This window comes from Dipteris shenzhenensis, chromosome 6 (assembly GCF_047967505.1).
Source record: "Dipteris shenzhenensis isolate YYH24624 ecotype China chromosome 6, Dip_SZ_1.0, whole genome shotgun sequence".
In the NCBI taxonomy this organism is placed as follows: Eukaryota; Viridiplantae; Streptophyta; class Polypodiopsida; order Gleicheniales; family Dipteridaceae; genus Dipteris; species Dipteris shenzhenensis.
Window position 1 is genome coordinate 10159839 of NC_141601.1, and position 24705 is coordinate 10184543.

The 24705-nt window shown below is 44.0% G+C and overlaps 1 protein-coding gene across 1 annotated transcript in view; it reads left to right on the top strand.

Annotated features, from left to right (window-relative positions):
• LOC147900763 (putative triglyceride lipase) overlaps positions 1–24705 on the top strand; it is a 162291-nt gene that overhangs the window by 9028 nt on the left and 128558 nt on the right. Inside the window, exons 2-3 of the mRNA XM_087375737.1 lie at positions 6284–6342; positions 20595–20676. Of these exons, the coding sequence (XP_087231863.1) occupies positions 6284–6342; positions 20595–20676 (141 nt within the window). The remainder of the gene's footprint in view (positions 1–6283; positions 6343–20594; positions 20677–24705) is intronic.

Here is a 24705-nt window from a genome sequence, read left to right on the forward strand (position 1 = left end):
CTCCTAAAAACTGAGCCAAACAATGGCTTTCTGCAAGATGTGCCTGCCAAAGATAAAAAATGCGAGTTTCTCCTGCAAGAAAGAACTTTTTACGTAGGTACAACCAGTTGTACCGTACGTAGTGCAGATGTACGGTGAACTGCACGGAATCAAGGCGACCTTGTACGGCAACTGTACGGTAGCACGAGCTGTACGAACCTGTATGGAAGCAGAGATTGTACGACAGGTACGGCGAACTAATTGCAGGTGTGCTTGTACGTATGGCCAACGTAGACTGTACGGCGATGATTACGCAGAAGGTACAGTAGGTACAAATAGCGATGGCGCAGCAGGACGTGCGGTGTCAGCTCAGCGACGCAAGTTCTGGAGTAGCAGATCCGTACGGACCTGTACGGAACGTACGGCGCTGTACGGACAGCTTTGTATTACTTCGAGTTGTACGGACGGGTTGTTGAAGCAGGAGCGACAGCAGGAGCAAGAGCTAATGGGCTGGGTGCAAGAGCTCAACTTGGCTCTGATACCAAATGAAGGAAAGGAGTGAGTGAGAGCAAGAGGGAGTGAGAGAGTAGGAAGCTTGGAAGCTGAAGACGTAGTTGTAATTGAATAGAATGCAAAAGTACAACACAAAGTGAGAAGGATAAGGTTTTGTCCTAGTGACAAAACCTTAGTAGTCACTAACCATAGTTAGTGAACTAACTGCAGTTAGGGGGAAAAACCTCTAAAGGAGGGAAAAGTGCCCCTAACTAGCTTATTATATTACATTGGTCACTGCTGAATTATATCTATAATTCTAACACTTAGGAATTAGAGAATGTGACCCTCCTCATTTATGGGTGGCAACTCAGGTAGGACATGCACATGCTGTTCCACATGTGGTTTCAGCAAGGATACATGGAAAACATCATGGATCTTGGAGGTACTGGGTAGCTCCAATTGATATGCTACCTCTCCAACCTTGCGGATGATCTTGTAAGGGCCGTAATACCTATGAGCAAGCTTTGTATTGGTATTTCCTTTTAGCGAGTATAACTGTTCTTATGGATACGCAAGTGCACATAATCCCCTCTTTGAAAGATAGATATCTCCTATGTTCACGCGCTTGCTGATTTTTCACATCCATGTCTGCAATTGAAGAGGGAATTCCAACCTTCATCCTTACGTTGCCTCAAACGGGCTCATGCCAATAGAAAGATGCTTGGTATTGTTGTAGCAAAATTCAGCAAGTGCCAACCATCTATCCCACGACTTATGAGTATCGTATTCCTCCACCCACTTGTTCACCCTTTTCGACTGTCCACCATCAATCTCAGGATGGTATGCCATGCTAGGTGTGAGTAAAGTACTCATTGTTGTAGTTAACTCCTGCCAAAAGTGACCCATAAACTTTGCATCTTTGTCATTGACAATTTCTTGAGGAAAGCCATGATGCTTAAAGACACGCTCAATGAATTGCCAAGCAACCTAGGATGCTGAATAACATGTCTTCGTGGGTATGAAGTGGGTGTATTTTGTCATTCTATCCTACCACAACATAGATGTTGTCCCATCCCCTCTCAGTAGAAGGCAACCCTGTGATGAAATGCATTGCTATGTGCATCCATTTGCCCTCTAGAATGGGTAATGGCTGCAAGAGACCTGTGGGTAATTTGCTGTCCACTTTAGTCCGTTGGCAAGGCAAGCATTCAGCCACCTACTTAACCACACCCCGCCACATGCCTTCCCGGATAAAGGTCTGTTTGAATCTTTCATATGTCTTAGTGACACCCGCATGTCCAGCCATGGGAGAGGAATGCATTTCTTGCAAAACCAGCTGTCTATATTGTGAGTTTGGCACTAAATGAATCCTGTCCTTTTACCACAACAGCCCATTGTGCAACTTGAATTCGGGATGACCCTGGCTAGAAGCCTTATGTAAATCTGAAAATATGAGAGCTGCCTTAGAATTCTGAATATACTCTTCTTGAATGCCATGAATCCACTCCCGATACATCTTATAGATAGTAGACAAATTGCAAGCCCACATCCTAGACAAGGCAGCATTTGCAACCACATTTTCCTTCCCCTTTTTGTACTCAATGTCAAAATCGTAGGATTGAACTGCAGCCAACCACCTCTTTTGTTTATATGACAAATTTGGCTGAGTGAGGAAGAATCTCAGTGTCCTATGATTTGTTTTCACCTTAACGTATAGATAGTGGTGCCATTCTTGACAACATGCAAGATAGCCAACATCTCTTGATCATAAACATGGCAATTGAGTGCCTTGGCATCAAACTTCCTGCTTTCAAAGGCTATTGCCCCATGTTCTTGCCTCAGAACAACCCCCAGTTCTTTGCCATTGGCATTTGCCTCCACAATGAAAGGACGTGAAAAATCAGGGCATACCAAGATAGGTGCATGAGTGAGAGCAAAAATCAGGTCTTCAAAACTGCGTCGTGCTTCCTTTGATCACATAAAACCATCCAAATTTGCGAATAAAGCGCCTGTAGAAGGAAGCAAGACCTAAAAATCCTCTCAACTGGGTCGGGTTTTGTGGTTGTGGCCAATCTTTAATGCATTTCATCATTGTGGGATCCACTTGAATGCCATGTCTACTCACAATATGCCCAGGTACTCAAGCTCCTTTGCCATAAAAGTGCATTTGCTGACCTTTGTATAAAGGTGATGCATCCTCAGAATTTCTAACACCTGCTTCACATGCTTAATGTGCTCCTGCCTATCTTTGCTGTAAATGAGGATATCATCAAAGAAAACTAGCACATATTTGAAAAGAAGTGGCTGCAATATATTGTTCATCAGCGTCTGGAAGGTGGCGGGTGCATTAGTCAATCCAAAAGGCATCACGTTGAATTCATATAAGCCTCGTTCTGTGCGGAAGGCCGTCTTGTGTTCATCTCCTTCTTTCATCCTGATTATTTGATGGTAGCCAGACCTCAAATCTATCTTCGTGAAAAGCTGAGCATCCTTGAGTTCGTCCAAGTGGTCATCAATCCTGGGGATTGGAAACTTGTTCTTGATAGTGGCCTTGTTAAGATCCGTGTAAGCAATGCACATGCGGTACTATCCATCTTTCTTCTTCACCAAAAGCACTAGGGAGGCAAAAGGAGAATTGCTATGAGAGATGTTCTTCTTCTCAAGAAATTCCCACACTTGTACTGCCACTTCCTCACGCTCAACTCCTCACGCTCAACTTTAGAAAGACGGTATGGAGCTTTGTTTATGAGCTTACTGCCAGGCTCTAGAACAACCACATCCCTCTTGGGAGGCAATTGGGATGGCATATCAGCAAATTTAGAGAGCAATTTCTGCATATCCAAGTCATCCACATGGGGAATGCTTCCCTTCTAAGCTACATACACGTTCAGGGCATCAGCAAATACATCAGCAAATTTAGAGAGCAATTTCTGCATATCCAAGTCATCCACATGGGGGATGCTTTCCTTCTAAGCTACAGACACATTCAAGGCATAGATGACATTCCCGTTTTTGAGCTCTCTAGCCAACTGTTGCTGAAATGACCTGCATTTTTGGGGCTGTCGTGCCCTGTAATACCACTTGCTTACCCCTGTATGCAAAGCCGAGTGTCAAGGCATTCAAGTCCATGCTGAATTCTCCCAGAGATTTCATCTAGTTGTAGCCCAAGACAACATCAATCGGACCCATGTCTAGTGCAAAAAGATCTCTTGCAAAATCATAGTCATCAAAGAGCCTGACCCTTGCACCCTGACAAAATAGTTTGCTGATCATATGCTGTCCATTGGCCGCTTCCACTGGTCTATCTGGTCTTGGTATAATTGCTCCTATTGTCGACAAGCATGTGAACAGCCTGGCCCTTGATCTCACCCTTTAATTTGATAGTCTCAGCACTCTTGGCGCCCATCAATGTATCAGGGGAGATAGCAGATAGTGCTGGCTGAGCATCCGAATAAATCTCCTCCTTAGCCACAGGAGCATTCCCATCCGCATCATCCCATGCATGGAATGGCATGGCAACATGATGCTCCATAGAAGAGCCTCTAGGCATACGGTGTCTTCTACCATGGGAGGGCTGAATGTCAAATGTGTCACTAGCATGCATGTTAGACTCAGTAGTACCACCAGGATCCAAAGAATACTCCGCACCCTTCGTGGCTCCAGTACTTGGAGCTTCTTCTGGCTCATGTGCTCCTTCCATCTCATCATGAGAGGCATCTAGGGAGTCTGTAGCATCTACCAATTCCTCATTGTCAGATAGCTCGATGATCATGCTGAGTTTTGGCTGCACCAATGTTGTTTATCTTGCAAACATCTCGATGCTCAGGGGTCCACTTCTCACCATGCTTAAAGCGTAAATTTGCCTTCTTCCTGTCCATAATTGCCCTTGTATGCTGTTTGATCTCTGATTTTCATTCCAGCATTTGTCTTGCCTCCTAGCTTGGCATTAGGATATACCATTCAGCCCATTTAGGCTTCTTTTAGAATCATACGCAGTCCCATGAGTGCTGCCCATTACATCCTTATATCTGCTAGCATACAAGCTCAAAGACCTTTGCGAGTTGGGCAGCTCGCTCAATGATTTGAGGGTTGTGCCCGCACATCTGCAGCCAAAGGACATGCAGCAATTTGCCCTTTTCAGATTTGTCCTGCACAAACAAAGAAAGACTCCAAAAACCGCTGCAGATACTTTTGAACCGTTCCAATTTGTGATAATGCATAGAACTCAGCCAAATACTGCTCTAATGTGAGCGAGGATACAAAGGTAGTGACCATGAGTTCTTTGAATCCCTTCCATGTGGTTGGCTTTTGAGGTGAATCCCTCATATACCGCCACCACGTGTGAGCATAATCTTGCCTTATCAGACTCGAGGTAGAAGCAGACGTAATCTTCCGCCTTCGTGAGCCACTCCTCCAACTCATTTGGAGGGCATGTGTCACCATTGGACTTGTGCATACTATCAAATATTTAGTAACTTCACAATTAGCTTACACAAAGAAAGAAGGTGTGATGCATCAGCTCGAAAATCATCGCTATCTAGACACATGTCATAGTGCAATGTTCTAAGGGTCTGCTTACAAGTGAGCCATGCATCCCACATTTGACTTGCTACAACCTATTTAAGTGTAGGTCTCATTTCTAGGAGTTTTCGAAGCATCAAAAAATTGTATGCAAACCCTGTCTTTGCATACTTCAAAAGCTCCTTTCTTGCAAGCTTGCAATATAAGGAAAGAGAAAAATGATGGCATGTGATAAATCCAACCACCTCTCTTTCACTTTTAATAACATTTTCGATCCATGACAATTTGCCAATGTCTTTTAACTAATTATTGATGAGAATACCTTTGCTCGAATAACATACTTTATGGAATGCACGTAGGGGGATAAATCCTCTACAATATGCCAAAATGCACTCACGTGAGCAACTTTGCACATCACTCGAACCATTTGTAACCAAAATTGCCTTATATTTTTGCCATTTTTTCTTCATAGGTTGAATGGCTTCATTAATTTCCTTATTAATTCCCTTTACCTCATCATTTAGAATGTGATCGGTCTGCCTTAGCATCCTGTGGTGCTGTCAATGTCTGTTGCTGTCTGATCTATCGTAGTACCATCTCTCTATGACATCGCATCTCGATCGGATAGAGCCCAATGCAGACGTGATCATGAATTATTCCAATAATTTTCCCTAGGAAGCTGTTATCCACATGGAAATGTAAGGCATTAAATAAGACGAATTGACAAACTCACTGCATCCAAAAAATAACCAGCTTTATGTAGCAGTTTTGATACATTCTGCTTCGTCTAAGGAGGAAGAACTTGGCTGCTTATTCCATGCAGTCAACAGGTGCAAGCCCAGCCTATTTTTTCTCAATGAAGAAAGAAGTACATGCTCTTGAGTTAATGCATGATCCATGTTCAACTCACTGCTTCATGATTTGTGGTTCCAATCTCAGGTCAATTTACATAAAGAAGTCTCCAAGGTTTCATACTTGATGTCTAATCTATGCACACATTCAAAACCTCAATACTAGACCAAAAAAAGAAATAATTGTCTCCTTGAACGTGACCATACAGTAGTTGCGAACACTGTTTTGATAGTGGAGTTCCTATGTTATCTTTCAATCCAACTATGGACATCGCGCCTAGGGTTTTTATATTTTGCATGTCAGTTTCACATAGCCCCTCTGATTTTCTGGTGTTTGAGTGTCATGCTTTTCTCTTATTGGTGTAGATTTTGTCATGTTCTGTGGACCTTTGTTTGATTTGCCTCACCTATTAAAACAAAGCCTTGCAATTTTGCAGGACAAAACAAGGACACATGAAATAGATCCATATGGCTGCAAGACAATCTTTCTCTCTGAGTAATCATACCTGCTCCCTTCTTACTGTTTGTGTATTCAGGCCTCTTATCTGCCCTTGGAATTGCATTTGTTTGGACATTATGTTTCAGCTAGATTTTCTACGATTTACAGTTGTGATATAGATAGTGCATTCTTCATGCAAAAAATGTCATTCTAATTCTATTTCGAATATCTGATTTCTTTGCTACTGTTGCTGGTTGTCTGTCAGTCTTACACTGAGCAATGAAAATTACTATAGGGCGGCTTTTTGGGGTTGGTATTTGATGACCATGCTAAGAATTTCTTATTTGAGAAATTGGTTACTCAACGACGACTATACCTGCAGTTTGATGTGGGGTTTGAAAGTTTGTTTTGTGATGGTAAGCTAATCTATTTGATCCTATTGTGACTGGTGGAGAAATCATTTACGTCAAAAAGAGTTTTGATCCCATCCAATTTCAGTAGGCAGCATTTTCTTCGATTACCTAAGCCTACTCCTATTGCTCAAACTTTTCCATCCCATGCAAAGAAACGTTGTGTGTCTCCACATCGAAGCAGAATCTGGATGCTGGGCTTCTAGCCTTTGCAAATTTGTTAAAATACACTCGATTTGCAGTCTGTTAGTTGCTTCTTACCTGTTTACTAACTGATCATGTGCCCCAGCTTCTTTTAGTGTCCTTGTGGGCTCTCCCTTTTCCTCAAAAGAATGTTTGTGCTCTTTTTTTTTAGCCTTTTGCATGCTAGTTCTCTCATGCTGGTTTTGGATACCATCAGCTCGTGCCTAATCTGATTCAATTTCTTATGCATGGAGCGCAGTTTATCAATTATTTAGTTTTTGCTCCTTTTTTGCCCAGAACTATTAGCCACCTATATTATGCCTGCGAAAATTCCAGACAATGATCAGCTATCTGCAAGGTGTTGACAAAAAGGAAGACTGAAAAAAGAAAAAGAGCAAAAGGAAGAGACCGACTGTTTGTGGCCTGTTGCTGAAAGAAAAGGAAGAGACTGGATGACTGCCTAAGGTAACCGTAGAGTAGGTGCTAACAGCAAGTGTGATGGACTGGATCTATTATGATCCATTGAATTGTCCCTATGGCTATCATTTTATTGTGTCCTAAAGTTATGCCAAAATCCAAACTGACATAAGAAGATGTGCATGGGTGTTCGAGGTAGAGGATAGGCCTAGGTTCTTGAGCTGTGTGGAAATTTTCTCAAGTGTGCCACCAAGTGAGCATTCTGAGGCCCAAGGAAATGAGCTCCGTGATGCTCCTATGATGATCCACTGAACTTTTCCTGTGGCTGATCACCTTATAATGCCCTAACAGTGTGAAGTTCCCCTCCAAAGTCCAATTTGAGATTTGAGACAAGTTCTAGATTTAACAGAAGATTTGCATGATATTCCAGGTAGAGGATAGGCCTGCATTCTTGAGCTATGCAGAACTTGTCTTAAGTGCATTACCAAGTGAGCATGAATGGGCCCAAGGAAGTGAGAGGGACGAGCCAGTTCTGTCAATTGACCCTCCACTTTTCGATCCCCCCTAGCCATCCATTGCCCTCTATACCCAAGATCCACCTCCAAACCCTTTTCACTAGAAACCCAAATCTCTTCCCAGTTCAAAATCCCCCGAAACATCCTCTTCTCTTGGCCTTGAATACCCCATTTGAGAAGGGAAGAAGGGGGGGGGGGGGGGGCGGAAGGTGGGGGTGGTGGGGGTGTGCATGGCTCTAGCCTTGCGGCGGTGACCCCCCAGCCTTCACAGCCTCACATAGTTTGGTCTTACGGCCTTGTTGTTCCTCAAGGCAGAAACTTCTTGCAAAGTTCTGGCACTTGGGTTCTTGGGATTACATGTAGGTTCCTTAAAACTACTTCCACACTATGTGAAATGAGTTGGACAGTGTGAGCCAGAACATGCTTGGGTTTCATGACCATGTAAGACACCAGCCCTTGGGATTACATGTAAGTTCCCTAAAACTACTTCCACACTATGCGAAATGAGTTGGACAGTGTGAGCTAGAACATGCTCGGGTTTCATGACCATGTAAGACACCAGCCCTTGAGGCTGATCCTTAGGTAGGAGCTGTAGTGATGTCCTTGTTGGCAACCCGATGGACGTTGCTTTAGAGCATAGGTTGTGAGGGACAGACTTTCACAAAAATGGGTGCTTTCTCCTTGGAACGGTATTGACATTTGATCTATTGTAGTGGGTCGGAGTGGGGTGTCTGTATCTATAGGAACAAAGTGGAAACAGGTTGTGAACACAAGTGAGCAAGAGTGCACACACAAGAAAGCTCCAATAGAAATGTTCAAATGAAACAATACAAGTACTTGGTATATATAGTACCCAAGTACTACTGATCAACCATAGGGTTGACTTTATGCCTACAACACCATATCTTTGTAATCTCTATAAATCCCCCCTCAAAGATATGGCTGAAAGTACCCTGGAAACATCTCAGGTGTACCCTGCAGTACCTAAAGTACCATGGTTGCACAAATTCATGTAGATGGATATGCAACCTATGGGAGTACATGAAAACAATGTCATTGTGAATCACTTCATAACCCCCCTTGACATTGTGAAAATGTCTTTGATCCCCAAGCCATGTCGATGTCGTAAGAAAAGATCTGTTGACAGGGCTTTGGTGAAGGTATCCGCCACATTGTCCTCAGATGGACAATAGATGAGATCAGTGAAGCCATCAAAAATACAATCCCGTACATAATGATAATGATTTTCAATGTGTTTCATGCGAGCATGAAAGACATGATTGTTGGCTATGGCAATGCAACTCTGGCTATCACATAAGATAGAGTTTGCTTCGCCATCCTGTGCATGATGCAAGTCATGCAAAAGCTTCCTTAATCACATTAACTCCGTAGTAGCTGAATTTGGAGCTTTGTACTCTGTTTCACTGGAGGAAAGAGAGACTCGCTCTTGCTTCTTACTGAGCCATGAGATATAGGCTGAACCCAATGAGAAGCAATAGCGAGTAGTGGACCGTCTGTTGTCAATGTCCCCTGACCAATCTGAGTCGGTGAAACCACTCAGCTTTAGATCACAATCTGAAGCATAATGCAAGCCAAGAGAGAGAGTGCCATGGACATATTTGAGAACCCTCTTTGCTGCATTCCAATGTGTGATCGTGGGACAATGCATAAACTGGCTCAAAAGCCCTGTGGCGTAGGCAATATCAGGCCGTGTGGAGCATAGATATATCAAACTGCCAACCAACTGCCTGTACAAAGTGCCATCAAACTTTTCAGCAGCATCATGCTTACTCAACTTGAGTCCCTTTTCCAATGGAGTCCCATGATCAACATATGTTGGTCGAATTTCAGGACAACCAATGCAGGATTAAGGATCCAAAGAAAAGGTATGAGGTTGTAGCAACAGGCACATATGACAAAGGCTTATACAAGCTTGATGCTCAGCCTTATGATCAGAAGGTATTGGCTGTAGCAAACACTTCCCAGGCTGATTTATGGCATGCCAGGTTTGGACATGTCCATCACAGGGCATTGTCCTACTTGTACAACAATAATATGACTCAGGGAATGCCAAAATTACAGCAACCAGCAAATGAAGTGTGTGAAGGGTGTGCACTTGGAAAATTGCATCACTTGCCATTCAGTAAACAAGGCAAGAATTGGGTCAAGGCAACCAGAGTGTTACAGATAGTTCACATTGATGTAGGTGGCCCCATGACTATTCCCACGCATAGAGGAGCAAGGTACTTTGTGACCTTTATAGATCACTTCTCCAAGTTCACATGGCTTTTTGTCATGAAAGAAAAATCTGAGGTGTTCTATTGGTTTCAGGAGTTCAGAGCTATGGCTCAGAACCAAACCAATTCTAGAATTGGAACAGTCAACTCAGATAGAGGAGGAGAGTACATGTCACATGCATTCCAGGGATTTTTGAAGCAGCATGGAATTAAACATCACTTGACATGCCCTTACACACCACAGCATAATCCACTCTCTGAGAGGAAGAATCGTACTCTCGTGAAGATGACGAGATGCATGCTGAAATTCAAGAGAGTCTCAAAGGCTTTTTGGGGAGAAGCAGTTGTGACAGCCACTTACATTCAGAACAGATGCCCTACCAAAGCTTTGGTTAATGTGACTCCATTTGAGGCTTTGTATGGATTTAAGCCAAAGGTTAGTCATTTCAGAGTTTTTGGCTCAGTGGCATATGCTTTGGTTCCAGATGCACATCGGATAAAGCTTGATGACAAGAGTGTCAAATGCATTTTCATGGGGTATAGCACTAAAAGCAGGGGATTTAGGCTTTATAATCCCACTACTAGGAAGGTAATAATCAGTAGAGATGTTCTCTTTGCTGAGAATGAGTGCATGCAGCCCGCTAGTGCAGACTTGCCACCATATGATGACACCCCTTTGGACATCATCCAGTTTGAGAATGATGAGACGGAGTCTCTTGATGCTTCCCCTTCTACTTTTCATAGTTCAGATGGCTTGCCACATGTTGAGGATGGCTCTCCCTCAAATGTTTCAGATTTGCAGCCAATTAATGAGAATAGACAGCCTCATGTTTGGAGGCATTATCAACGTTGTGAGGCCACTAAAGATGATGATGCAGCCCCAAGTGGTACAGCAGAGAAATCTATTCCACGTTGGGCAAGGTTGACCATTCAAGATGCTAAGGATCAGCCTACTTTGGGGAAAACCAGGGCCAGCACTCAGAAAAATCAAAAAAAGGTCAATTTTGCTTTGATGACCTCAGTGATGGAAGCTGAAAATGAGCCTAAGAGCTTCAAGGATGCTCAGCATAATCCCGCATGGCAGAAAGCTATGGAAGCTGAGATTAAATCCATTGAGAAGAATGCCACATGGGACTTGGTTGATGCGCCCATTGGGAAAAATGTGGTTGGCACAAAATGGACTTATAAGGTGAAATACCATTCAGATGGCACAGTTGAGAAATACAAAGCTCATTTGGTTGCCAAGGGGTTTGCACAAGAGGAGGGGATAGATTATGAGGAGACTTTTGCTCCAGTGGCCAAGATGACCACCATTGGTTCTGTCATCTCTCTTGCTGCATTTTATGGTTGGTCAATTTACCATATGGATGTCAAGACCGCTTTCCTCAATGGAGATCTTAAAGAGGAGGTCTATGTACATCATCCCCAAGGTTTTGAGGTGAAGGGACAAGAGCACAAGGTATGCAAGCTCACGAAGGCTCTATATGGATTGAAGCAAGCACCTCGTGCGTGGTATCAGAAGATACATCAGTTTTTGCTGTACCAGGGCTTCGTCAACACTCATACAGAGCCAAATCTGTATGTTCTGCAGCAAAAATCAGAATTGGTCATGCTGGTACTATATGTGGATGACATCATACTCACTGGCAATGATTTGCAGCAAATTACAGCAGTGCAGTCCGCTTTATGTCACAACTTTGACATGATAGATTTGGGCCTATTGCACTATTGTCTTGGCATTGGATTTTGGCACACCCTTGATGGGATTTCTATGTCACAGACAAAGTATTCGAAGGGGTTGTTGCAGAAATTTAAAATGGAGAACTGTAAGCCTGTGGCCATCTGAAGCACAAGTTTCAGTGGGGGCAACAAAATTACTGCTAGAGCTATCCCTTTGCCTCTTCTTCTCATTGGCAATCCTTTTCTAACACTTTGCGATGTAATGCCCTGGCTTCTTGCAATAATTGCATCTGTCCTTTTTCTGATTTTTGCTTGAACTGCTTGCATTCCCCTCCTTGGGTTGAGTTGTATGGCTGTGTTTTTGCTCAAACTTTTTCTGAAATTTGCCCTTTCCACCCATGGCAAGCACTTGCTCACCCTAATGACAGGCTTTGGCAAAATTTGAGCATCTCTCCTCTTCCTGCAACAAAAGCCCAACTAACTCATTGAACGAGAGTGGGACTGCCCTGAGAACAATGGTCAATGAAGTGACGAATGTGCCATATGAGGGCGCTAAGCTATTGAGAGTAATAGAGACGAGCTTCTTGTCTTCTATTTCCTCATCAATACTTGTGAGCTGATCACGTAGATCAGTGATCGTGGCAATATGATCAGTGATGGCTTGGCCTTCCTGCATCTCGAGATCCTTGAGCTGATTTGTCAAGGCAATGGCCCTTGCCTCATTCTTAACATGATACATGTTTGATAATATTTCCCATGCTGCCTTTGCATCCTTGCACGACTTGATAGTCGTCATAATGTGCCTCTTCACATTTGTGGCAATCAAAAACATCACTTGGGCACTGCAACGGTCAAACTTCTTCTGCCCGTCTCATCTACCTTATCCCAAAAGGAGGTTGCAGAAATCTAGTGTCCCAGTGGAGGCCTATCACACTTCTGGGGACTTGTTACAAGATTTTGGCCAAGACAATTAGCCTCCGATTGTAGCCCCTTCTCCCAGATCTTATTCATGACACTCAGACGGGATTTGTGCATGGCAGAAGCATTTTTTATAACATTTTCTCTTTCTAGGAAGCTTCAGAGTGGGCCATGCAGAGCGGCCAAAATCTAGCCATTCTACTCTTGGATTTTGAGAAAGCTTATGACAGGGTAGATTGGGGTTTTTTGGAGGGCATCCTTCTTCGTTTTGGCTTTACTGATGCTTGGATCAAAGGTGTTTCCTCCTTGTACAGATCAGCCCACAGCCAGATACTTCTCGGTGGGGTAAGGGGTCAGAGATTTCAGATTTCCATATCAGTCCGTCAGGGATGCCCCCTTGCTCCTTTCCTTTTTTTGTTCGTGGCCGAAGCTTTTCGTGGCCGAAGCTATGAGTATCTATATTCGATCTCAAGCTGACATCTTTGGGCTGAGACTTCCTATTAGAAGGGAAGAGGAGTTACTTGACAGTGAGTTGGCAGATGACACTGCAGTTTACCTGGATGCCAATCCACAGACGCTCTCTTCCTGTAGGACAGCATTGGATTTATTTTGCTTGGCGGCGGGGGCGCAGATAAATTGGCATAAATCCAATGGCTTTTGGATCAGTGATGAGGACACTCTAGTTTGGGGGCTTGACATAGGATTTACTTGGGTTCAGAGGGGTGTGCCTATCATATATTTGGGCTGCCAGGTCGGCTTGGATATTTCTTCCACGCAGCAGTTTGCTTCCGTGTTGGAGAGCATCAGGAGGAAGCTCCTTTTTTGAAGCTCAGCCAAGCTGGATCTTGCCTCTAGAGTTGTGGTGGTCAACCAGGTCCTTTTGGCCACGGCCTGGTTTGTTTGTTCTTGCTGGTGCTATTCTAGGGACTGCATCACTCAGCTCAGGAGACCGATCAGAAATTTTCTTTGGAGTGGGCTTGATGGCACAGCAGATACCTTAGCCAGGGTGGCTTGGGAAACCCTCATCCTCCCCACACAGGAAGGGGGTCTCAATATTATTGATCCAGATTTGCAGTGCAGAGCTTTACTTTGCAAGACGGTGGTGCGGGGACTTTTGCCAGGGCAGGAACCGTGGAAGGTCTTTCTTATTAGCAACATTCAGAGATGCACACCTTCTTCAGGAGGAGACTGGATGAGCAGTATTAGGTGGATCTTCACCACAGAACACCTCAGATCATCTTCGTCCCCTCTCATGGTTGCCATTCTGAAAGCATGGGCCAGTTTTAGGAGCACTCTTCGGAGGATTCCTCCTTCCTCTCGTGAAGAGATTGATAGGCAACCCATCATGTGGAATGACAGTATTTTAGATAATCATGGCAGACCACTTGGTGCCTCACTCTACATGCTGTGGTCCAGGTGGGAGAGGGGACCTGCATCATCTTTGGGGTCTTGGAAAGCTTTCCAGAGGCTTCCAGAGGAGACCAAGTCTCAGTTGATAGGACATCTCAGAGGGAGTGCAGGGAGGATCTTGCAGATTGAGGCAGCCCTTCCAGAGGAGTGGGTAGACACAGATGATATGCCACTCACTTGCTCCACTTGGGCAGGTACTTTTTTGAGAGGCGATGTTCCACTTCAGGTTTTGGCCTTTCGAGATGCACAGGAGGATGCTTTGGTCTTTACTGTACAGGATGGTGGCAGATTGCTCAGATCCACAGAGGACATCTTGCTTGAGTCAGCTTTTCAGCCTATCAGGGTTGTAGGTCTTTTGATGCAGGGATCAGATTCAGAGTGGTTCCTCGACCCAGACCCCCGGCTTCTCTCCACCGGGTCTTAGAGGCTTTGGCTTTACGGGGGAGTTCCCATTAGGTATTTGCAGTGGGACCCTGGAGAGTGGGAGTGGATTGACGCAGGGCATCGAGAGAAGAGCATACCCTTCTTTCGTTACACGGTCAGTAATGCCAGGAGATTTCAGCTTAGTGATAGAGGTTGGAGACCTTCCAGAGTTCCTCATTGGGAGACATTTGATATCACTGCGGATCTGCAGAGGTGCTTTTGGAGGAGACTCTGGAAATCCCACATGAATAGAAAGATCACTCTTTTCTTTTGGCTTTCTATCCATGGTGGGATTGCAGTGAACCTTTGGAGATCCAGATTCGGAGCCGACCCTACTTGCCCTCGTTGCCTCTCTACTTCGGAGACTATTCAGCATTGTTTATGGGACAGGAGACAGGCGAGGATGATTTGGAAGGGGGTAGCCAGGATTTTCAATCACTTTGCGCACTCCCATTCTTTATGACATGGGGCTCAGTGGCTTGGCTTTCTCTTACAGGGCCTCAGGTATTCTATGAGAGACTTGACTCCTCTCGAGCCATTTTGGTTTGACGTCATCAAATTGAGTCCTGTTCGTTGGATGTGGTACCACACCTTCCTTTTACAGATGTACATGTCTCGGTGGATACTTCTTGGGAGATTTTAGCGAGCATAGCATCCTGGCATATGTGGAGGGCCAGATGTACAGAGACTATGGAGGGTACTCAGGTTCATCCCTCGCACACTTTGGCTAGTATCTGGACAGATACCGTATATACTTTGATGGCCATATGGATGAGGATACAGGGAGACTCCCGTGCAGCCTCAGCTAGGAGGGCTTCTTTCTTCAAGGAATGGAAGGACTCTCCTTTCTTCTCTGAGACTCTTACAGGGTTGAGGTGGCTTTTTCAGCCTCAGCCTTGGTTGTTTTCCACCTCACTCTGAGGGGGTTTTATTTATTCTCATAATCTCATGATGTTGTATTTTCGCTCAAAGCTTGCTCTAGCGAGTTTCTTTCTTACTTAATAGAAGTCTCTTTTTTGAAGAAATTTTTTTTTTTTCTTCTGCCCCTCCGTCGATGCTATGGGACTAGTAGGAGGGACTGTAGCAATCTACTGTCTGCCTGTAGTCTGACCCGAAGAAGCTGTGCTGGATGTAGATGAGCCTGCTGGGCTCACCTTATCCCCACTAACAATATCCCACAAGCCCTTACCAACCAAGATGTTCTTAAGCATGAATGACCACGAGGCATAGTTTGGTCCATCTACCTTGTCACCCTCGGACAAATTGCCAAAACTGTCTGAAAGAGTCGACATGATGCAAAATGGGATACCCACAAGTTGCAAATGTACCTGCAAAAAGAACTGCAAGTCCCAAAAGTGCAACTGGCTGCAAATGTGCATGCAAATCCCAAGCTAATACTGGCTGCAAATGCAAAGTACAACTGGTTGCTCTGAAATCCCACTGATTGCACAATGCAATCACTGCAAAAATGGCATCAACCAATCACTGCACTCTGCTGTAATCTGAAGTGCAAAATTAAACTGAAAATGCACAACCCAAATGTGAAATAGCACACCCACAAGTGCTCAAATGCATCCAACGGAGCTCAAAAGCATCCACAACTGTAAAATAACTGCAAATGCACCCAACAATGCAGAGTATCTGCAAATGCACCTGAGAGTGCAAGAGTATGGACTGCAAAAACAGTCCTGAAGCAAAATACACAGTTCAAAACACTTACTGGAAGTGTAACTTGGGCCGAACCACCTGCAAAACAGTCCACTGACTGACTGTGTGGGCAAGCCGGAGATGACAAAGGAGCTGAAGTGAGCTGTTTGGAGCTAAATGAAGTTGTCGGGAGTACTTCTAAACACAACACACGTGTAGAGAAGAGCGTGGAGCTGCTAGAACACACCTGGGAGAGGCTGGAGCTTAAAAGAGTCCATATCTGAGCAAAAATGCCAAAAAACAGCCGAAAACTGGTCGAATCGCCGTACGGACTCGAAATCAGGTTCTGACAAGTTGTACGGAGTCGTGGCATTGTTGCGCAACTGTACAGACAAATCCGTACGGACGTCTGTACAACTGTACGGACAAAAAAAACAGATCCCCCCCACCCCCCCCGCCTGAAATGATGCGGAACAGGCTTGTTTGTATGCGGGCACCTCAGAAATTTCGAAAGAGGTCGAAATCGGACCTCAAAAGGTCAAAAAATAGACGTTGGACTGTTGGAGCTACCTCAAGCGAAAGCCGGAGAGCTGAATGTGAGAACCAGGAATGCAGGTTGGAGCACCAAGCTTGTGGGAGTCTGGAAGCAAGCACGGGAATGGGCTCTAGAGATGGAAGCGCCCTGATACCAAATGTAGGAACAAAGTGGAGACAGGTTGTGAACACAAGTGAGCAAGAGTGCACACACAAGAAAGCTCCAGTAGAAATGTTCAAATGAAACAATACAAGTACTTGGTATATATAGTACCCAAGTACTATTGGTCAACCATAGGGTTGACTTTATGCCTACAACACCATATCTTTGTAATCTTTTACAGTATCTTGATTGGACAATCCCTCACATCTAAAATTCTTGACGAGGTTGAGATTATTGGAGGGTAGATGGACTTGTGAGGTGGTGGCCTTTGGGTTGGGATTCTAAATGAGTATGCTTTTGCTTGCAAAAGACAAAGAGGACCCTTGTGGCAACACCTTATAGGTTGCTTGTCGGATGTATGGATCAGAGAGGTGTATTTTTTCCTACGCAGGATTCAGTCTTATACACCTTTTCACGGGGGAGATTGGATGGACAGGTCGAGATGGATTTTTACTTCAGCCCATTGTAGATCTCCCTCTTCCCCTCTCATGGCTTTCATTTTGAAAGCTTGGGGCAGCTTCAGAGACACTCTTCGAAGAGTTACATCCTCCTCTCCCGAAGAAATAGACAGGTAGCCAGTTATGTGGAATGAATCTATACTAGATGAGCATGGCAGATCACTAGGAGTGTCACATTATATGCAGTGGTCTAGATGGGAGAGGGGACCTGCTTCCACTGTAGGTGCCTGGAAGGCTTTTAGACGACTTCTAGAGGATCAGAGACTCTTAACGACGGCAGATAGAGGCAGCCATACCAGCAGAGTGGATAGATACAGATGGCATGACAATCACAGAGTCTACTTGGTTGGGAGCTTTCACGGGGACGGGTGTTCCCTTACAGGTCATTGCCTTGCAACGGGGACGGGTGTTCCCTTACAGGTCATTGCCTTGCAAGATGCACATGAGGAGACCCTTGTCTTTGATGTTCAGTCGAGAGGCAGACTTCTCAGACCTTTTGATGATATTCTTTTGGAGGTTGCCTTCCACCCTGTTAGGATTGCAAGTTACATGGAGTGGGGCATGGACTCACAGTGGCATCTTGATCCTGACCCTGTTCTCCTGGCACTTGGGTCTTGGAGACTCTGGTTAAGGTGGTTCTCCCATCAGGTTCTTGCAGTGGGATCCAGGGGAGTGGGAATGGATTGATGAAGAGCACCGAGAGAAGAGTATCCCCTTCTTTCGTTACACAGTAAAAAATGCTAGGAAATTTCAGCTTAGTAGTAGAGGTTGGAGGCCCTCCAAAGCTCCTCATTGGGATAGTTTTCATATTTTTGCAGAGGTGCAGAAAAACTTTTGGAGGAGGCTCTGGAAATCCCTCAGAAATAGAAAGATCACTCTCTTCTTTTGACTTTCTATTCATGAAGGGATTGCAGTGAACCTATGGAGATCCAGGTTCAGGGCTAACGCTACTTGTCCTCGATGCCACGCAGCAGTTGAGTCAGTTCAGCATTGCCTTTGGGAGTGCAGACATGCGAGGACGATATGGAAGGGTGTTGCTAGGATTCTTTGCATATTTCATAAAACACCCTTCTTCATTACATGGGGATCATTTGCATGGTTATCTCTTACTGGCCCTCAGGTGTTTTTCGAGGGACATGGCTGTATACGATGACACTCTGTGGAGTCATGCTCTCTCCAAGATGTTCCTTTCACTTCTTTCAGAGCTGCTCATGCCTCGGTAGACACAGCTTGGGAGATTCTGGCTAGCATTGCAGCTTGGCATATTTGGAGGGCCAGATGTACGGAGGTGATGGAGGGTTCACAGGTTCACCCTTCCCAGTCTATGGCCAATATATGGACTAATACTATACACACGCTGATCGCCATCTAGGCGAGCATGCAGGGATCCTCCAGAGCAGCTACAGCCAGGAGAGAGATTTTTTTCAGAGTTTGGAGATGATCTCCGTTCTTCTTTGAGTCTTCTTCAGGGTTGAGGTGGCATTTCCAGCCTCCACCTTGGATTTTTGTTAGCTCCTTTTGAGCTGTTTTTTCTCTCATGCTTGACATGATGTACTCCCGCATTTGAGCTTGCTCTTGTGGCTTTCATTTATACTTAATGAGGTAATCTTTTTGTGAAAAAAAATAATCAAATAGGGCTGATTAGTCTTTTTCTCAGTGAAACTGCTGCTCAAAACCATGCGCATCTGCTCTTTCATATGTTGGCGGGTGAGCCATTGTGCTGCTCAGCCACCTGTGAGCTGAAAAAGCTTGTGCGGCTTCTTGCACAGTCCTGTGATCGAAACACAACAGCCTACATCTGTTTGATTGTCACACTCACCGATAGGCTGTTTCAACAGCCGTAATCTCTACATGGGCATTTGAGCACCTCATACAAGCTTTGAAAAGCCTGTGTGGCTGCAACTCCTCTTACCTATTGCTCATTGGATGACCAACAGTCGGGGCCAGAGTTTCTAATGTCTTTGAGACCTCACTCAAGGCTTTGAAGCTTTCTAGGAAGACAAGGGGTCGATCTGGAAATGCTGCTTTCCATGACAGCTTCTAAGCAAACTCTTCACGATATAATGAGTCCAGGTCTCTTAGGCTCTTCTACACTCTGATACCAAATTGAGAAAATGGAATACTCCACAAAACACAATCGATCCACATAGCCCTCTTTTTTATCACTGTATCCACACACTGGTCTATATATAAATAGGTACATATACATAAATCTAGAGAAGGGCCTTAATCTAACGTCTACCACTTGAGCTATCCCTTCATAGTGCAGGTGTTGAGGGCAAAGAAAGAAAGTTTATTAAAAGTGTTTGGAAGTCCAAAGGGTCTATGAGACTGAAAGAAGCTGATACAATGAGCTGAATGGGTGGCGCCTCTAAGCAGGAGTCACATCCAAGAAAAACATAGCAGAATCATAAAAACATGAGTACATAGAAATGTCTGAAGCCCATGGAGAGAGAGTGATAATGATCTATGAATGTCCTCTGGTGATTTTTAAAGGTTTTTGGAACACACAAACCAGATATGTTCACGACTTGTCACATCTTAAAATGTCAGCTCGTTTTCACTGAGCTATTGCATTATTTCTGTGTAGAATAGCATTCTTGTTCCCATTTGTATAGATCTATATAGATCTCTACACAAGTTTCATAGATGCTTGAAGAGCAATCAGCTTCGTAGACTGTTTGACAACGTTCTAGAGAGGCTGGTGGTGCATGCTGAACTTCAATTTAAAGAATGCTGTCATAAAGAAGCCATTGTCTGTTTGCAGGCTTACGAGTCCCATGTTTCTGTCTGTCATTCTTCCATCAGTGTATTTCCACTTCTGGTCATGAGAACGACCTTTTCCTACAAACTTTCTGCCTGAGACTCTATCTTGAAGGTATCTACTTTCTCCATATCTTACTGTAAAAGGGCATATTAAATTTTTTTTGTCCGCCTAAATCATATTTATCGCTCTCTGCTGTACTAGATGCCTTCAATGCTTTTTAAAGGCTCTGTGTTCATTCCAAATTTCACAACTTATATAGACCCTTGCTTATGCCATCCTTTTTAGTTTGAGCCCTTTGGTGTAATTACCATTATTCTATCCTTTCCCTCGCTAGTAAACAAATTGAGAGTCCTTCATGTTCAGGCTGTAGCGTAGCCATCTTTGTTCAAGAATGGCTATGAGCTTTTTTTTTGTGTCACATTTTTGGAATGCTATGCATGGCAAGCTCCTAATTTGTACTATTCTTATTTTTAAAATGTGCATTTTTAATCCCCTAATAATGTCTTCATGAATGCTGATTACCTATCAAGGATGATTTGTGTTGCAGGGAGTTTGTTCGGGAAGTATATGATGGACAGCTTTTCATCAAACTCAAAAAGGGTAGTCGGTTTCCTGGCTTGGATTTATGGGTACGAGTAGCCTGTGATGTATTTAGGTGTCTCATTTAAATTCTCTCTCCTATTAGCTAAGCCTCTTAAAGGTATTCTGTTACAGCTTTTGTATCGACAATTGGCTTTTGTAATGATTAGAACCAGGCAGTATCTCACAATGTTTTTCTAAAGAGGTATCTCACTGGAGTATTTGAAAGCTCATGCTCACAAACAATCTCTTCAAATCTATAGCAAGCAATATATTAGCATGAGTTTTGTAGTTTTCTTGTATCCTTTACACATAGGAGCTCTATGTTTCATGGAGAAATGCACTGCTATATGCATTGGAGTATGGATGCTTTGATATGATCTTGTATGCATCAGATGTTTCAATGCAATTGAATGCCTACAAAACTCAATTGGTGTTGTCTTTGGCCCCTTGTTTTAGTCATTAGCATGTTTTTATATAGGTTGGCTTTTGTTAGAATGGAGTCATTCTATGGTCTTATAATGTAACAGATCAGAGGGATAGGGGATTACAAAGGAGCATGTGGGGAGCAATTGTCCTGTGTTCTCTCTCCCTCACGTGCTAGATTTCTACAAGGCATTAGAATGGGTCAGATGAGGACCTTGACCATCAATTTGTCCTTGAGATCCAGTCATGATTGTTTGCTGCAAAGGCTGTGAGGTTTTTTGAGCTTAATTTCCAGTACAAAAAGTATCAGCCTGCTTGTGATAGTCAAGAAGACAGTAGCCAAAACAACACTATAAGGCCTCTAGTCTAGTATTTCTATAGTCTCAGGCACCAAAGTGGCAGCTGTGTCGAGGCATGCTAGCCTTGGAGTTGCAGGGCTCAAAGGCCCAAATTGAAAGCAACCCACATTATGGGACAACTGTTAGGAAAAGCACATTATTTGTGCAAGGGTCGAGTGTGTAAGATATTCTGTCTTGTTGACTCATGGGAGTTTTGTGCCAATCTTGTGAAATTTGAGGAGGCAGTCTTGCAAAAAGTCCACCAATCCATGCAAATGTGAGGGATATTGTGAAGGACATCTTGCGAAATTCCTGATTTGTATAAGTCACCACCTTCGTGGACGTCTGCACAAAGTTTTCCCTACAAGAGTCAGAGTGGAAGCAACATTAGCACTATTACCACCTAACCATGTTAGCTGGCACATGTCAAACTTTCGTGGTATCATGGTATCCTAACATGGATCATGGTATCCTAACATGCCATCAATATTACGACCAACTCTAGTCAATGTAATGATGGCCAACTCCACCATTAAAAAATAAATAAAAATTTAAAAGAAAAAGCTACCCCTCTCATGCATAGATTGAAGATCTAAAGCCTTGTTGTTTGCAATAATCCATATCTTGGCCATCTTGGATCCAAATCTGAAATCTATTTTCTTAGAGGTTTCACCACTATCAAGGATAATATTGCAGATGCTCTTTGGAATATCTCTATACAACCTACAAATTATTACTCAAAGGTAATACTTTGACTTGTGTTCATGCAGATCCTACTCCGACATTTTTCATGATTTTCCTTTTAAGGTTTTCAAAAATTTTAGTACAAAAATGTTTTGTAAAGCACCCTCTACCTAATTAAGGAATTTAAGAGGGTGTTAGAACGTGTAGATTGCACTATCTAGTGCCAATGCTCTACATTGATTACATGTCCCAAGTGGACTTGACAGCAATCCTTATCCACTCGATTGTGTAAAGTCTCTACCGTATCTCTAAGTCAAGTGATATAGTTAACGTTTCTGGTGCTGTCCTCTTTTGTGCACTCACCTTCTCTCAATTTCTCCCCAGTACTTTGGTTGAGCTGGACATACCGGTGCAGTAATTGGTTTCAAAATCTTGATCGAGTACTTATACCTGAACTGTCCACACCTTACAGCAGCAAACTCTGTCAGCCAAATGCTTTCCAGTAGCAAGCTTTGTCAGCTCCAAAGGCTTTCAAATCCAATGTTCTAGACGACCTACTGCTCTGATACCATGTGAAAGTGCAACAGATATGCGAGCAAAAACTAAGAGTAAAATAAGAAATGTGTATGACAATAGATGGAAATGTGCAGGAGATGTTAGGAAATACTCTGCATAAACTTGTCGAGAAAACCTCCATGAGTGGTTGTACAAGAGTGGCAAGGGGACCCTTATTTATAGGGGGAGCCCTGGACTAACCTGATTGACCAGGCGATTGATAATCAGCCGACTGAACTGACCAGATGAGTCAACCAACCCGACCAGGTCAGGTTGGCCCGACCAGATCTGGTTGGGTTAAGCCAACCTTGTCATGTCGATTGACCCGCGACTCTGGTCAGGGTCTCAAGCTGGCCTCTAACTGGCCATGGACTGGCCTGGTTACTGGCCCATATTGTGGCCTATAGAAGGCCCTAAATGAGCCCATACCAGGTCTGCTAACACTGCCACTAACCCTGGCATAGCATCCTAGCTAGATTCCCACCTAACCTGCAGAAACACTTTGAGAAAGGACTACCATTCTACACCTATCTCTGGGTGGGCACACCCACATAGCAGCCTCAAGGGATGACTAACTCCACAAGAACTTCATCCCACTATTTCCAAATCAAGGCAAGATGTGCTCTTGTAGCTACACAACACCATGCCTATGTTCATCTTCCGAGGAAGTAGAGGGGAAGGTGGATAGATACAACTCTCTATCAACAGGTTACAGGTTATATGGCCCCATTGGGAGAGGGGAAGCAGAGGGGGCAGATGGACTCCAAATCCCAAAAGCTTGTCTTTGTGGGATGAAACTCTCTGTTACCAGGTTACAGGTTGTATGACCCCGTCAGGAGAAGCATTTTGGTCAGCAAGGACGTGATCTTTGAGGAGCAGATTCCAATTTCTACGGTGGAGGAGCCATAGAGGACCGAGCTATTCCAGAGTAGGTACAAGAAAATGATCCAGAAATTGATGATGAGCCCACACAGTAGGAGGATGATGAGCCCATGCAATTGGCTCAAGGTCATCATCCTGTTCCTAAGTGGTTGATTGAGACACTTCGAGACTCTGGAGTGACAGAGTTCCCTCCTGAATGGCTCATGGAGGAGGGACCTGCAGATCATGTCGAGGTACAGACAAAGCCCCAGAGGAGGAACCCTTACAGGTCTGAAACCTTAACCACACAACAAGCTCATCTCCCGGAACCAAACACAGCTGCTAGAGTCAATTCGCACCTTGGAAACAAGCCTGGAACAGGCTGGAAACTTCAATGGCAGCAGTAAGAAGACCTCACCTGGAGGCTGGAAACTTTTGACAGCGCATTAGAAACTCAACGATGAAGCTGGTAGTTGAATCGAAGTAGGGATAGAAGATGGAAGAGGGAGGGAGAGAACAAGAACATAGCACTAGGGCCCAGAAATGAGGGCTGGACACCCCCCCTGCCCCCCCTCCCCCCCCAAAAGGTCTTTATTGCAATAGAAATTTATTTTGTAATAGGCGGCTCAAAGGGGAACAAAGTATGGGTACAATTCTCTATACAACTGGGAGCCTAGAGGCCCTTAATTTATAGACTAGGCCAGCCAACAAGAAAGCATGTGCTTTCTAAAAGCTGGGCCTGCTTTTCTTGCCTATAATAGATGCTTTTTCTCTAAAAAGTCGAGCTTTCTCCAAAAACTTGGGCTTTCTTCAAAAGCATGCAACTTTCTCCATAGAGTGGGGCACCTTTAATGCTTCTAGCTCAAGTGGGCCATTCATTAATTGGGGTGCCACTTGTCTTGTGCTTTTCCCCTTAAAAAGTGGGGGCAATTTTAGCACTCTCCAAAGTCCTACACCTTGCACAAATAATATCCAACACTTTAACCTATTAGAGGTTAGGCAAATGCATGCATTCTAGTTCTTGGATTAATCCTAGGCCCTTGTGGTCACATCCCCACAATGTTATTTAACCAATGCAACACAAAGGAAAATAGAACTTTTTCTATTTGACCGAATTCAACTTTCTTTGACCGAAGTCAATCTTAAAGATTTCTCTTTATTTCTTGGGAGGAGTTACAAACTTGTGACAGGTCAACTATGCTTTGATGTCTTGGA